General features: G+C 46.1%; 1 protein-coding gene across 1 annotated transcript in view; it reads left to right on the top strand.

Moving 5' to 3' along the window:
- The first annotated feature begins 3,509 nt into the window (after positions 1–3,509).
- Positions 3,510–17,071, top strand: part of LOC119399177 (ATP-binding cassette sub-family C member 2) — a 72,080-nt gene continuing 58,518 nt past the window's right edge. The window contains exons 1-2 of the mRNA XM_037666026.2: positions 3,510–3,668; positions 16,651–16,827. Of these exons, the coding sequence (XP_037521954.1) occupies positions 3,510–3,668; positions 16,651–16,827 (336 nt within the window). The remainder of the gene's footprint in view (positions 3,669–16,650; positions 16,828–17,071) is intronic.

The following is a 17,071-nucleotide window of genomic DNA, read 5'->3' as shown; positions in this document are numbered from 1 at the left end:
GACTGTATGACGAACATAAATGACAGGTGGTAACATGAAAATCGTGACATGCATGTCGTGTAGGGCTTGATTTACATGCCACGCTCATTGCCTGCTCTCGGCCATTTGGCCAGCTTGACATACACCGATATTGGCGTTGCGCGACGCTACTGTATGATGAACACTACTTACTGGCAGGTGGTGACATGACAATCATGATATGCATTTCATATACGCATGATTTAAATGCGACGTTTGATATACACCGAAACTGGTATTGCGTGCCGTGACTGTATGACGAACATGAATGACAGGTCCTAACACGCAAGTCATTCACGCATGTCATGTACGGCTTATTTTACACCACACTGTCTTGGTGCGCTTCAGGCTGTTTTGTTAACTGGATATAGACCAAAATTGGTATGGCATGCCACGAGTGCGTGCCGAACATAAATGGCGAGTCATACATTGTATATATCAGGATATACATTTCATTATATAAAAGATTGTACATGCATACATGCATGACAAACATGTCTTAAGTGAACTAGATATCATGACATGAATGACCTCATTTTCCTGAAAGAGAAGCAAGACGATGTATGGAGCTCTTTGCTGGCTGCTTCGCATTACATCGATTCCCACAGTGCGTGGGATCAGGTCATTACACTGGCCACGACAAATCGGTTCACAGCAATCACTTTTTTTTTCTAATCCCCACTATACAGGATGTTCAAAATTAAGCTTTATGGTTTTTCTTATAATTCAGCACTGGGAGGTACGTGTAAACCACCTGTGAAGATCAGTTTTTTAGCTAGGGGGAAAGAAAGTGAGACCGCGGTTATCACTGTCAGCCGCCCAATTAACTAAGATTGAATAATGAACTTTTTAATCAGTGCAGCAAGCGGGCATGCCTTTATTGAAAAGCTGGAGGCAGTCGCGCTTCTACAAAATTTCATTTGGAAGAGTTCTTCAGCCGTGCCCTGAGATATTCCCCTGCAAAATTTAAGTGCAGTTTGCGCAATTACGCATGCAACACGATGAGCACTGGCACAAAGCTTGCTCCCGTATGTGCCGCGGCAGGTGCGTGCGGCGTTTCATCTGACGACGGGTGGAAGGCATAGGCAAAGATGATAGCGGTTACCCTTTTGCTATCGGCTGCTGATAGCAAGAAACGATTGCTCGTCACATCAGGCAGGAACATTGCGCCGATGCTCACCGTCTTGCATGCGTATTTTGGATACATAACTTATCTGCACACAAAGATGGTTTTTACGTTCTTCCTAGTGTTGAATTTTAACAAAACCATGAAACCTAACTTTGTACACCCAATATATGCACACACCTCACAAAAAACGGAACGGCCGCAAGAGCCCCAAAGCCGTGGAATGTAAATCATGCTGTTCATGATATGCGTGTGATGATTTTCATGTTATGACCTGTCATTTATGTTCGTAATACGGTCATGTTATGCCATACCAATATTGGTATACATCCGATTAACGAAACGGCCAGGAGACCACAAAACAAAGTCGTAGGCGGCTAGATAGATAGATAGATAGATAGATAGATAGATAGATAGATAGATAGATAGATAGATAGATAGATAGATAGATAGATAGATAGATAGATAGATAGATAGATAGATAGATAGATAGATAGATAGATAGATAGATACGCTAAAGTCGCAGAAGTTCGCTAAGAAATGCTTTGCATATAAAAGGTCTGTTCGTTCCGGGTACCTCGCTTCAACTGCGTTTCGTTCAGGACACCGAAGCAGCGTGCCACACAGCAGGAGTCGGAGGGGGCACATGTCGAGCCACGTCAAGTCTCACGGCACGGACTAGAAGGGCAGCAAACCGCGCAGAGGCACCTTCTCACTTGTCTCGTTTATCGCTGTTTTTGCGCTCCCGCCACGGTCGACAGCACAAGGTAGTGACGGTGGAGAATGCAGCATCCAAATCGTTAAAGATTGAAGCATTCAACTCTTTAAATGGGGAACATGGGCCCAGCAAACCAAGAACATCAAAAAAGTTATACGAAGTGTGGCTGGCAGCTAACTCTTTTGGATACGATCTCGCGTAATTCTACAAAACGCCGGCGTAAGAGAATACGGCCGTTCCAGGAAGAGATGCTCTTTCCGCACAGTCTCTTCGGCGTTGAGAGCGCAGCATGTAGAAGGCTATACGAGCTGCCCGTTGACAGCTGTCCAAATAGCGCGCGCGCCAGCGATCGCGACCCCGCCCTAAGAATCAATGTTCAAAGGTGCTGCTCAAGCGACCCCCCCTCCTCCCATCGCGTCTTTTCATGCGCGCTCAAGACTGGCGGGCGTTTCTTCTCCGCTTGGAGGGCAGGCCTCCCGATCGCGGTGACGTTATTGCATTCTTCCTCCGAGCGACGGAGATAGGCCGGCTCGTTTGATCTCTGCATCAGCCGCGCTCGTCGCACACGCTCGCGCGCTTTTACCCGCGGTCGAACATACGATGCGCGGGGGAATGTTATCAATTTCGACTTTATACGGGACATGAAGGCGACGGCAATGGCGATGGCAAAAAGGCAAAAACCCGTCGGAAGTCGCCATATAACTGCTATCGCAATCAAAACTCACAGTACGACAGCGGCAAGCACGGTTGTTGGTCGTGGAAAATGTGATCCGCGGATCTAAAGCATCCGCTATTCACACGCGAGTCACGGAAGATTCCATCACAATCACTCGTGTTCCCATGTATGTGCAGTGTCGACCTCATCTAAGGTGAACGCCTCATTAATGCAAGCCGGTAAACCTAGCACGTTTACGCTTTTTTGTGAGGCAAATGTTTATCATATGGCGACTAATAATGATGTCTATAAACCCAATAATAGTTTTCCGCATTATGTATTAAACATGACCTTCTATAAGGTCTTGAATACGAGTGATGTGTTAACCTTAGATCTGGACAACCCTGTAGTACATATGCACATTCGAGATAGTACTGCACCATTCGCGTCGAGCAAGGGCCCGCGTTCTGAGACGGTCCCATTCGGCGACAGTGTAGCTTTTCGTGACGTAGAATATCGTACGTCTCAAGACCGAAGCGACATCTGCGCCGCCTTTAATCAAACAGGCAGTCATTGAGCACTAAAAGCGATATCATGGCGATATCTAAAACTCGGAATGCGGCCTCTGCAGAGTACACCAATCGATAACGTTGGAGAAGTTTTGAATTGTTCATGTAGTTCATTACAGGGGCCGATGCGAAAACACGTGTAACAATTAGCCGATGGAACCCGGCCACAGGGAAAAGGATAAAGTGCACGTGGCAGTCGGTATTTGTCTCATGTCTACGTAGGAATAATTTTGTTTATTAACCTTCATGCTGGAGACGTAGCTTTCGCAAGTGCTGTGCTATGAGATAGGTGCACTGGTTGAAACGAAGTACTTGGTTCGATTAATATACTACGGCGGACTTTTTTTGGTTTGTCTTTTTTTTCTGCTTTTGAATACAGGTCTAGTGATGATGGAAAAATGCTCCTTCGCATGGCCAATGTCAATGGATGGCGAACCAAAAGCGCAACTTGTAGACGTGAATTTGAAGGTTCGGCCTGGATCCCTCGTGGCCATTGTGGGATCCGTTGGAAGCGGAAAGTCGTCGCTGCTTGCTGCGGTTCTGGGAGACATGCATTTGATTCAAGGCAAAGTCACGTGCACGGTGAGGATGGCGCGTAGTCCTTGCAAAAAACAATGGTGGGGTGACCAAGGACCTTTTAAGTGCGCAGCACTTTATGGGCCCGGCTTGTCGTCCGTCCGTTGATCTCATGTGGAGTGATAACGCTCAAAATCAAGTGGTCAATACAGGCTTCAAACAGGGCTTGCAAATAATGCCCAAAACCAGGTTACAATAAAAGAACATGGTCTAAAACAATGTATTAACAGAAATAACCAAAAACTAATCGCATTAACTTTAAACTGCTAAAAGCCCTTGCAAATGACCCCGAGCCCCGCAAAAGAGGGCGCCTCGCCAAGCGCGCGTTTGCTCCACCCACCGGCGCTTCTCCGGCGCCTTCTTCGCTACATCTGAAGGGGAAACAACATGACGGAACTCGCGGCAGGCGACACGTATGTCAACTGCCGTAACAAGGAGGAAGTCGATAAAGCGCAGCAATGAGTAGCACGCATGTCGCACACAGAGTTTGCGAATTTACTCAACAAGATTCTACTCATGCCGAGGAAATCCTGCATGCTTACCTCAAAAATGACGTCATCGACGGTTATGTAAACGGAGCAGTGGGAACTCTACGAACGGGAATCGCTGGGTGCCCGTGTTACGCACTTCCTCAAGTTTCACGGCAGTGGAGCTGCATTTAGTGCAGGATTTAGAATCGGTGCGCATTTTTCTTCTCGAATATTATACGCCGTAACGTCGAGAAACGAAACATTCAAAATTGAAGAAGGCATCATTTATTCAGCTTTTTGTATCCGCCGCGAGGATTGTCACATTTGAAAGCCCCATATACTGGACGCAGTCTATCGTTTGGCTGGTTGATTGGTTGGTTGGTTGGTTGGTTGGTTGGTTGGTTGGTTGGTTGGTTGGTTGGTTGGTTGGTTGGTTGGTTGGTTGGTTGGTTGGTTGGTTGGTTGGTTGGTTGGTTGTAAAATTTTATTGAGGTCCTGCAGGGCGCGCGGCTCCATTAAAATAAACGTAGTTAAGGCGAAGTTTGCGTCTTTGTGTGGCGCAGGCATATTTCTATCAGTTCTTGATTTGTGATTGTGGCATAAAACTTGTGCCACTGCAGAGCAATTGCAATGTCTCGCAGTGTATGCAAAGATAAAGAAAGCATCTGCAATAGGCAGCGACACCGGCGCTGAGAGAGCTGAGACGCTGACAACACTTCGACAGCTGTGCCATTTTGAAACGAGTGGCTTGGTTTATATCGCCTCTCGCTCGGTGCAAATTGAGCTGTTGTACACCCGCCGTGGCAGCTTAGCGGCTACGCCATTGCAATACTAAGAATATGAGGGCTGGTTTGATATCCGGCCTAGACGGTTGCACTTGAAAGGAGGCAAAATGCAAAAAAGTTTCACTCCATAGCTTGAAGAGGCTTGAAACAGGCTCCTACTTCTTCGTTAGCCCTTTTCTTCGAATCGACCCCTTTTTTTCTGTTAAAGGGCTAGTAAACAGACTCCTACTATTTTTTACAATTCGTGCAGGCCACCGCGGCGATCACACTACATGAATATCACAGCGCTGCGCCCCGCGTAGACGCTACCTTTCAGAAAAACAATTCCCGCGCCCCTCTCCAGCGCGTGTCTAATCCTCCTCGTATGCGAAGTGACGTAATCTTGCCCATGGACAACATTACGCAGCACCGACTTCTTCCATTGGTCCTCTGCACTACGAAACGGCGCCTTGGCCGTGCGATGATGCGGTTTTGGCCGCGCATTTACCGCGCTTTTTCACCGCGCCGCTCTGACAAGAGCGACACGTGGAGTAAGCCTTGCTCGGACACTGGCTGCATACCAATGACGCGATCGCTGACGCCGTGTTACATTGTCGAAGTGGGCGTAGTCACGACAGCGGGCTTCGCCTACCCCTCTCGGTGTGGGAAGTGTGGGAAGGCCGAGCGTGAAACCGAAAGCGGCCGAAGCGGGTTGTTCTACTCCCCGTAATTTCCTTATTACAGCACTTATTCGCAAAGTTGTTGCGGCAGCATGTTCACATCGTAAATGTGCGCAGTTATTGCTTGATCGCACATCTTGGACCGCAGGGTTGTTTACTGGCCCTTTAAGTACGTGAACTTTCTTTTTAGGCACAGTGACTGGTTTAAGGGTGCGTGTGAATGACAATCTTTTCGCAGAAGTCTATTTCCACTCATGCATAGTTGCTTAGCTCATAAAAATATATTGTGAAGTATTCCAGAAGCAACTAGGCCCACCAGGCGAGTTCGGGCATCAGACAATGAATCACGCACATTGTTCGCGGTGTTAGTAATAGCCGCGCGGAAGGCATTCTTTTTCTAGGGCTATGCGGTGATGAGCACAATTAATGGACAGTTCCCCGCTCTCCCACAATAGAGTAGATTGTATGATATATCAAACGCTTTAACGCAATTGCGTTAAAAAGCCCGTGCAGTATGAAATGCCCTACTTGCGTTGAACATCCGACACGCCTTTGTAATGTTCTTGTGCTGAGCAAAATGCACGAAGGACTAGCGAAAAAAAGGGGATAAGCAAGTGGTGCGCAAGAACATTAGAATGCACACAACTTGTCCTGTCCCCTTTTTTCGTCTGTCCTCCGTGCACTTCGGTCACCGCAAGAACATTCCAATGCCGCACCAACTAGCCGAAGTTGAAGCATTCCTGAACGTTATCTGCCTGGCACTAATTGTGGCGCTCAGTAAAAACATTCTGCGGTTAATGTATCTCTAACGTAGTTCTTGTGTAGTTCTAGATCCTGCGCTAATGTCTTTCTTGTGTAGGCCCTGGTGTAGTTCTAAATTACGCACTAAATCCTGCGCTTAATACAGCTCCACTACCGTGAAAAATGAGGAAGCGCGTAGCACGGGCACCCCGCTAACTCAGCGCTTGCGACCGCCTCAGCAATTGCGCGCTAGCCTATAGTGACCTTGCGCTAGCCTACAGTGCCTTGATGCCCACGCACGTGGGGGCGCGCGCATCGGGGCACTCTACGCTTGCCGAGGCGGAAGCGCCCTCTATGGCGCGGAGCGCGTATCAGCCGAATTTTCCAGAAGCGTTTCTCGCGATTTAAAGGGGTACTGACACAGAAATTTTCAGCTCTCGTTTATTTACGTGTATTTATCAGTGATTTTACGTGTTCAAATGGTGACTGCGAAATACTATCCGCAAAAATAAATCAGTGTATGTTTTCTAACGTTTATCGCCCTCCAAGTGTGAATTCTGGCCCATTTTTTGAATATCTGGAAGAGTACTTTCACTACTGTGTTAGAAATAAGCTGGCTATTGCGTGTGGTGGTGACTTTAACATAAATATGTGCATTAATACCAAAGAAAGTAGCCTGTTGACCTCCCTGTATAAAAGTTTGATTTAGTCAATGTTATTAATTCGCCAACTAGAATCGGTCGAAACACTGCAACTCTAATTGATTTCTTTATTGTGAGTTGTCATATCGCAAATGTACAGAGCGGTCCACTGTTAGAAGGAACACGCGATCGCGTGGCCGGCGGCCCGCGTGGCGCAAACTGGCGGCGAGATTTGTAAACGCGGCGCACGCGCATAAAGGCGTAAGGACCGCGTTTGCCGCTGTTCTCTGCTACAATTGCCGGCCCTGCGCTTGGCGAGCGCTGGACAGCGCTTCCGTTTTCCGGCAGTGCGATTCATGTAGCCACCACCCTTTCTGCGCCTTGTCGCGTAATCAGCAGGCAGAAAAAAAAGGTGTTTGTTTGTTGCACTGCTTTCTCGCCAGTTTTGATGCGATGCGATTCGCGGTGAAATTTCGACTGGGGCCTCCAGCTGTGGAATTCTGTGGAAGTGATAACGAAGCCTGTCACTTGCGTAACCTAGTGTAAGTGCTCATTATGAGGGAAACAGCGCAAAAAAAAAAAAAAAAACGTCGACAAAGGGAGAACAGCACAAGCACATGCGCTTGTGCTGTTCTGTTCTCCCTTTGTCGACGTTTTTTTTTTTTTTTTTGCACGGTTTCCCTCAAAATGAATTAGCAACTAGCCCAAGTGCTCACCGATAAGTTAATCGTAAGCTTTCAACATGCTGCTCGCGCGAGCCGGCCGCTTTTTATAACAGACAAAGAAATGTATGCCCGATGCAGAGATGCAGAGCTTGTCCTTCCAACCGTAGAAATGTAGAAATTCGCTAGCGCGCGCCGAGCGCTGGGGCGAAGAAGTAGCAGACGACGCGGGACACGAACCGCCCTTGTGATTCTACGCGCACGCTCCGCGTTTCCAAATTTCGCCAGCAGTTAGCGCTCCGCGGACCGCCGGCGGCGCGCTCGCGTGTTCCTTTCAAAGAGTGGACCGTACTGTACAATCCGGTGTTATTGCAAGTGACCTTAGTGATCATTTACCAATATACATGGTATTGCCGCAAGCCCACAAAGTCCCAAAACCCCGGTCTTTAGTGCAAAGTATGTCGTCTCAGAACCTCGAGCGTTTTCGCCAAGAATTGTTGACTACTTGCTGGACTGAGCTTCTTACTTCTAACGATGCTTCTGCGGCTTTTCATAACTTTCATTGTAAATTCAAAAATTTATACGACACACACTTTCCGTATAGATACTTGGCACGTCCTCAAGGGATGCGAGCCTTGGATCACTCGCAAGTTACACGCCAAAATCAAAACAAAAGATTCCTTGTATAACACATTCATTCAACTTCGTGATCCTGCTTTACTTAAAGAATTCAAAAAATACCGTAACCATTTAAATAAAGAAATTCAGCGAGCTAAAGATGCCTACTTTAACAATATGTTTTCGGAGGTGTCGAAGGACGCTGGTGCAACATGGAGAAAGCTTAACTCAGTACTTGGGAGAAGCAATAATATTACCACACATGAAATTAATCTTAATTGCGAAGTAGTTCGAGGTACCGAAATAGCTAAAATGGTCAATGAATATCCTACAAATTTATCTTTTTCTACGGCTCCAGGTAATCCTTTAAGATACTTGAAAGGTGACCATGTTGATTCCGTGTATTTAAACTCCATATCAGAAGATGAGGTTTGCCTTCTGTTGAAGCAGTTAAGAAATAGTAGTTGATGTGATATCTTGGAATTCAAGTGCGTCCTGTTAAATTCATTGCAGATTTAATTGCTAAACCTCTAGCTCATGTATTTAACCTTAGCATTTCGAACGGTATATTCAATGTTAAACTTCAGAAGAAGGCTAAAGTTTGTGTCTTGTACAAAAAAGGAGACAGGAATCGCTTAGCAAATTACAGACCAATTTCAATATTGACCGTATTCTCCAAAATTCTCAAAAAAGCTCTGTATTCTCGGTTCGTGTCTTTTACCGATAAAAAAACATAATTACATAATCTCAATTAGGCTTTCGTAAAAACCATTCCATGCAACTAACACTCCTTAATCAAAAAGATCTTATACTGCAGAACATTGAAGACAAGAAGTATGTTCTTGCTATATTTATAGATTTTACGAAAGCATTCGATCCTCTTATTAGAGATATTCTTATCCATAAATTAGAATTCTATGGCATTCGTGGTCAGGCTCGACAAATCGTCCAATCATATCTTAGCCACCGTAAGCAGTGTGTCTCTATCGACAACACAGTATCTTCATTTAAAAGCACTTCCTCTGGACTACCGCCAGGTAGCATTTTAGGACCATACCTTTTCAATAGATGCAATAATGATATAGGTAATGTGGACCCCAATGGTAAATATATTATCTATGCCGACGACACAACGCTTTTTTTGGTCGACGATGAGAGTGACCGCTTATTCCAGCGTGCTAATCAGGTTTTGCTTAAGCTGGCGGAATGGGCGTCGTGTAATGGTCTAGTTATAAATGTTTCCAAAACGCGAGCTGTTGTGTTTCGGGCAAAATCCAAGAATTTTGTACCGTGCAATTCACTCCTGCTAAACGGAAGCCCCATTAAAGTTGTTAACAATTTTAAAACTCTTGGTGTAGTATTTGATGAACATATGTCATGGGACTCGCATACTGAGCATGTAGCTGACAAAATGGCTCGTGCGTTAGGAATTCTCTACCGTCATCGCGACTCATTGCCAACAAAGAGCAGACTTTTAATCTACAACTCTTTATTTATGTCCTACATCGAATACTGCTTTCTTGTTTGGGGAACCACCATTTCTACAAACATTTTGAAACTTGAAAGGATCCAAAACAAAATAATAAATGTAGTTGCTAACACTGCTCCCTATCAGTAAGCTGAAGCGTTACTTAAGAAGTACGGCTTAATTAGTTTAGACAACCTCTTTAATTTTAAACTAAGTTTGGCACTGCGGAATGAAATTAAGAAAGACACTCATCGTCTACGCAACCTAACTAAACTAAAACTAAATGCGCGTAGTTATAACACTAGGCATCTTGAATATTGGGATGTGCCTCCCAGCAGAAAGAACTATGGTGAAGATAGACCGTGTTGTCTCATTCCTAGAATGTTAAATCATTTTTGTGAACAGGACATACATATAGAGTACTTCACTTTCGACCAGCTTAAGCAATATTACATATAACATTAATTCTATGCCCTGTTCTATTTTTGTATCCTCTTTTTTGTGCCTTTGCTTTCTTACTTTTATTCTGAAATAAACTGAAAAGTTTAAGAATTTGTCTATTGCATAAGGATGTATGCAGGATCATGTACTATTTACTGTACTGTTTTTTTATATAATTTGTACTACTTTTCTCGATGATAATAGTGTGCAAACTTGTTATTTTAATGATTTGTATATATAATTTTTATATATTCTATTGATGTATTAATAGTATATCTGTGGCCAAATGCTCACCGAAGACCAAGATACACGGGGTGAGAGCTTTGTCAAGCTGACTAAAAGCAGCTTTTTCTCTCATTCCTCATGATCTGTATTGTTCATGAAATAAACATCTATTGCTCATGAAATGTAAGGGCAAACCCTTAAGAGCCTAGAAAATGTACTGTTAAGCGCGAGTGCTCCCTGAAGGCGTAATTACAGTATGTTTTTAAAAGCTAGTTTCGGTTCGTACTGTACCCTGACGTCACAACACAATATGAGCTTCTCATCACGTGCTCGCGCGAGATGTCTTGACGTTTCCACGCTCGCTCCGCACCGTGGCATAGAGGTGTGCGCCGCCGCGCCGCCGCCGCCGCCGCCGCCTGTTTTTGGTCACGCCGCTAGCGCCGCCGCCGAAGTCCCAAGAGAGAACATGCCGCCGTCGCCGCCGCCGCCGCCGCGCAATAATCGCGCCGCGCCGCCGTTAGTCTTTTCTTTTAATTCGAATGGGCAATCTGGAAATAAAATAACCGTTTCGCCGGAGGAGCTCTTCTCGAAGTGTCCGTGTAATGAACAGTCCATTTTAGCAGCCGCTGAATAGCGGGAGCTCGGCTCGAAGCGCGCCCCCTGTTTCCAGTTCTTGTTCTGCAGCGCCAACATGACATCACGAAGCTTTCAAACACTCTCGACACAAATGATAGGGATGGAATGCGCTTCAATGCAACGAACGCAGCCCTCAGAGATCCAATTTTCGGTGCACATGTCTTTTCATCGTGTTAGCCATCGATTTAAGTTTAATGCGGCCGCTCGTCTAACGCAGCTGCAAGGTCGCTACGCGTTTCTTGCATCGTTCTCAAACATCAGGGACACATTCAGACTTGAAAAGTTCCTGTTTCTGTGCATTTCGTCCACTCTCTTCTTACGCTAGGAATGTGCTTGCGGGTTCGGTGCGGCGACGTGGTCAAGAGCGAGGTGACATCACGGCTCACCGCTTTTTCGAATCACTGAAGGCGCTCTGCCGAAATGGACTGTGGACATCTCCTTTGCATGAACGCATCGAGAATAGCTCCCCAGAAGTTGTAGTATCTTTTTCTTCTCCAGAAATATCACGAGTATTGCCTGACCTCAACGCTGCCGCGTCCTTGAGCCTTAAAGGGCGACGACCCAACTCGCTGGATAGCATATTCTTGGAGTCTTGGACCTAGTACACTGTGCATAAATAAATAAAACAGATAAGTAATATATTTACCTCGGTGCGTTAGTACACTTTTTTCTTTCATTCTTCCTCGGGTAAATCGATAAATAAATACATAAGTAAGGAGAATGGCAAACTTAGAATATAGCTGAGCTAGTTGGTATGTATTCATGTTAAGAAGACATGACGTGGAAACACAGACATAAGAGAAAAGTCGAGAGAGTGAACAGCTATCTCTCACGTAGACCACTACTCGCACTTGATTGATAGGTATGGTCCCTTACGTGGAAATGCGCAGATAAATATTTGTGTCTACCTTCGTTTCCGCCTCTGTGTGATTTTTCAGTTGTTAGCGGCATTTGTTGTCTTGACTACTTTCCTGTGTCCGTGTTTGCACGCCCTGTTTTTATAAAGGGCCCCTAACAGCCTCTGAAAATACAACAAAAAACAAAAACAACGAGCGCGTTATTCTCTCTTGGCGTTTCTTGTCTTTTGGCGCACTTCGTGATGCCAGAACAGTGATTCACGTGACATCATCAGGGTACATATCTCGACTGGTCCATGTACGAGAAATAATTGTCTCCCATACTGCTTTGCTATGCAGCTGCCCACCCGCTCTTGCTTCTCTCGCACGACTATCGTGCGCGATTAACTGATTTCGCTCTATTTTGTGCGTTTGCGGCCGCGCATGCAGAGATAACAGACTGTAGCCGACAAGCGCGGCATCATGGTAGGTTCAACGCTTAGTGCTGACATTGTACGCGTGCTTTATGAAGAAATGGGTGGCGAGGAGATGCCCCCTGTAAGAAAGTTATTAGAGGCGAGAACGAAACCAATGGAAAAGGCGCCGGATATGCGTCAATATGATTCTTCCAACGGACGCACTCTTTACAGCGGAGACGATGCAGCTTTCCAAGAAAAAGGCGAGCGCGCTTCGACGGTTTTTTTGTATATCTTTATTGCTTTAGCAATTGTATGGACGCCCAGGACAGGTTTTCACTGTCGCCGTCATGTTCCATATAAACTCTAAATCGATAACATCGCTCCACGCATTGTACTTTCTACCCGCGAGTATAAGCTTGCGAGCGTTGGCAAGGAACATGGCTAAAGCAGGTATGAAACAAGCTGGCCATCTCCGTCACACGGAATAACATCAACCTGCGTGCGAGGCCTGCCTTCGATTGCTCCTCAAGCAGAAGGAAACGCCCCGCCCGTCATTTGCTGGGCGAAGAAGCAGGAAGGGATGTCTAAGGAGATGGACTGCGTAACTCGAGCAGCAACTGTGAACTTTGACTATAAGGGCGTGGTCGAGAGCGCTGGCACGCGCGCTTTTTCGGCAGACCTCCCCCTGCGAAAGGCTCGTATACCTTCTACGCGCTGTGAGCGCTGTGATCTCACTGCTTCGCGCTCGGACGTACCACTGATACGACAAGCTGACCGAAAACCGCTTCTCTCCCGGGAGCGGCCGTATTGCCATACACCAGCGTTTTGTGGATTTAAGTGAGATCGGAGCAAAAAAAGTTAGCTGCTAGCCCTCGTTTATGTAACATTACGGCGTGTACCTATCGCATTCACTGCTTCGCCCTCCCCCCGCGCGCCGCGCCGCCGCCGGTCCGATGAACCCCGCGCCGTTCACGCGCCGCCGCCGGAGGTGGAAACACCGGCGCGCTGCTGCCGGTGATTTTGGGTCCGGCGCACATGTCTACCGTGGCTCCGCTGGTAACGCACAGGCGACCCTTTTGACTGTTTTGGTGACGCACGAGTGGCCATTTTGGAAGTTTTGGTACCTGACGTCTTCACAACTAGCCAGACTGCTGCGTGAAGTCGCCAGAATTAGTAATGTAGCCTGACGTCAAGCTAGTGTTGATGCCAATAGGTGCGCCATGGAAAAATTGATTTTAATATCAAAATAAGATCAGAGCCGTCTCTGTATACAGTAGATTTGTGTAGCAGTAGAAACTCTCCTTCGAAAAATGGTGTCAATACCCCTTTAAGGTAAATAATTGCGATTAATTCCTGCTTATTTCTGTAGATTATATTATTTTAGACCTTGTTCGCTTATTTTGCACTGGTTTTGAGCATTGTTAGCGTTGTTTTAGGCCTGTATTGGCCACTGCGTCACCATGCGACATCCGACAGTGGACAACGAGCCGGGCCTCCAAGGTGCTACGCACTTAAAACTCCCGTGTTCTTTGGTGTGCACGTAAACCACAGAATTTAGCTGTAAAAGAACTGTTACGGGTCGACTGCTTCAAGTGGCGTTGTTGCTCACTTTTTGGCCCTCGGAGGACTGCCGTAAATGTTTGCACTTGAAGTGGAGGTCTGTTAGGAAGCGCATGTATTCATGAGCAGCTTCAAGGTACAGCCCAGAATGCATCAATCCTAAAAAATATTTTACCCGCGAGCATAGCAGCGACCCCTCGCGTGGTATTGGAGAGATAGATGGTCAGCTGGCAACGCAGTGCTTACGCCGAGGAGAGGCGTTGGAAGACGTTTTGAAAAAGGAGGCAAGAGAATACTGCGAGCGCGGCTTTCAACGCGGTGCGGTAAATGGCAAATGCGTACAATTTAGATGTCCGCTTTGACAGCTAGATATCGCACGTATTCAAAAGTGCCTTACGGTTAATTCGTATCGATCAGTAGATAGCGAAAGCAAGGTTGATTCAACACTGAAATAGGTGTTTACACAAAATCTTGCCGTCTCCGTGGCATCGCTAGGAACAGGGGAGATGCCAAATCACCCTCCCTGAAGAGCAATTGCATTAGCAATTGCTATAGCCCACTACATCTAAGGACGTCGGTCGAATTTCTTCTAAATTCAGCACTTCAGTGCATAAGCGGGTCATCTGTGTACTAAGGTCGCACACGAGAGTTGCCTCACCTAGCAAGACGTAGAACTTTTGCTACTCTGCTTGCCGCCGCAACATCGCCTATATTAGTTTAGTACGTTCTTGGTGTAAATATTGACGCGTTATACAGCAGATTTTCTGAAAGCGTCAAGTAGCAGAACAGGGACACAAATCTACGAACAGTCTGTTTTGTCTTATTCCAGTGCGATGCAGACTTCACAAGATCTCAATCGCCAAAAACGAGGGATCAGTCAGTCCTACAGTGCGGTGAAACATTGAGCCCGTTCCACGCCGTGAAAACCGTCGGACAGTGAAGCTGTCAGCGCCCGGGTGTGTGAATGGCGAGAGAGATCACGGTGTTGTCGTGAATCCGCCGCTACATTTCAAATACGCGCTCTTACAGTTGATTGGTCCAAGCGACATGACGTGACCTTCAGGCACAGACAATGTTGTTTTAAGGCTCGTTCACACCGGCGACTAGCAACGGTCGTGCGACCGTTTGCGACTGGCGGTAAAAAAGCGACTCAAAGCGACCGATGTTCACACCTGCGTGCGACCTATATATGTCGCCACATAAAATTCGCGTCTGCTCGTATATAGCTCGCATTGCCATTGCCCCGTCCTGTTCCTGCGCATGTGATTGGCTGAGAGGTTTGCGACTGCAGTCGCGCGACTGAAAAATCTAGCAGCGAACGACTGAGCCAAAGCAGTCGCTTTGCGATCAAAACGGCCATTTGCGACCGTTTGCGACTAACTTAGTCGCGCGACCGTTGTTAGTCGCCGGTGTGAACGAGCCTTTAGAGAACGCCTCGCATCACGTGATTTGCCGTATCCTGCCAAGCATGCGCTCCCTGCTATCTAGATGACTCACTTACGCGCCCAAATACATTGCCTTCGTTTATTACAATTAGTGTCATTCTCAAAGGAAAGTACCAATCGCTGTCCCGGTACTTTATACCGAAAGCACCGCTAGGTCTATGCCTTTATGTTAATTGTGAAAAAAAAAACAGTTAAATGAAACGGCCCTAGCACGTGTTCTACTTTTCAATTGTATTAAAATCGTCGGTACGGCGCATTCATATGCCTAAATAAATGCATGCTCTCCTGGCGTGGGTGTATAGCACAGTGGTTATGACACTGGCATTCGGAACGTGAGCGCCCGGCTTCAAATCCCGTTTTGCTAAGGAAAATTATTTTATGTTTTTATTCACTCGCGCCTGCGGTCACGCGAACTGTGTGACGCCTAGTACTACTGCGACGACCGGCACAGGGTAGACTGTAAGATATATCATTGGATTTCACGCATTGCTAGCTGAAACCGACGCGTTTATGAGGAACGTGTTCATAACCGTAGCTACAGCAATATCGTAGGTAACGACCGCAATGAAAGACAACGCGATGTTATCTTGATAGGGGCGGAGGCTGTGCCTTATCAAGTCAAAGTAACTGCACTAGAACAAGTGCGTTAGAGCAGTTTGTATTTTGCCAGTACTGACATATGGGACAGAACCTTGGAGGATAACAAATAACTACCTTTCAGATAAATGAAACATAACGCAATGAAGACGACAGAAAAAGTCCCTTGCCCTCTCATCTTTCGTGTGTTGTGTATTTTGCGCCAGAACGTTACTATGGATACGCACAACTAGCCCATCAACGCATCGTGATAACAAGACAACTTAAGATGAACGTGAGAACTGCGCAGCGTGCGATATAAGGTAAATTATAGGCGTAACATGGGTAAGAATACAGCTAAGTAAAAAGAGAGCGAACAGTGGTAACCAGCATTTAGTTCACATAAAGTGAATGAAAGTGGACCTGGGTGGACTATACAATACGTAGAACAGATAACCAGTGGTCAGTGAAAGTGACACAATGGATACCAAGGTATGAGGAATGTTGCCAAGGACGGCAGAGGGTTAGGTGGAATGATTAAAAAAAGACAAGCGCAGGCATACAATGGAGTCAGCTTGCACAGAACAGGGCAAGTTGGAGACCATTGAGAGGGGCTTTCGTCCTGCAATATGCATAAATAGGCCTGCTGATGGTGATGATGGCATATCCTGATGAGTATGGAGCTCTAAAGAACTAAACTTGTTTGCTTTAGCACTTAAAACTTTCGGTTTCCGTCATATGCCAGTCTTCTCATGTGTGGTATCATATACTCCTGACAATTTATTCATGTCTTGTCGTCCTTTCAGGGTCGTGTAGCATTGTCTCCACAGCTTCCAGTCGTGCACAATATGACCATCAGAGATAATATTTTGTACGGCAAGCCTATGGATGTCCCCCTCTACCACCGTGTTCTTCGGTGTTGCCAACTGATTGACGACCTCAATAGGTTGGAGGCTCGAGATTTGACGGAAGTTGGTGAGAAGGTAGGGATAGCAATTCAATACTTCGCTTGAAAATTCTTAGTAGGGGTGTGCGAATATTCGAAATTTCGAATATTTTTTTAATAGTGTTTGCTATTCGATTCGATTCGCACTGGAATTTTACTATTCGAACTTCCCAAAAACAAATACAGTCAACGTCCGATTAAAAGTGACCCCTTCTGATTTTCAATATGCTTCACCTCATTGCACTTTCGTATTGCGTCAAAGCTGCCTTCCAAGCTCCGTT

This window comes from Rhipicephalus sanguineus, chromosome 1, assembly GCF_013339695.2.
Source record: "Rhipicephalus sanguineus isolate Rsan-2018 chromosome 1, BIME_Rsan_1.4, whole genome shotgun sequence".
NCBI lineage: Eukaryota > Metazoa > Arthropoda > Arachnida > Ixodida > Ixodidae > Rhipicephalus > Rhipicephalus sanguineus.
Note: the sequence above shows the minus strand (reverse complement) of the source record. Positions and strands in the feature narration are given on the sequence as shown.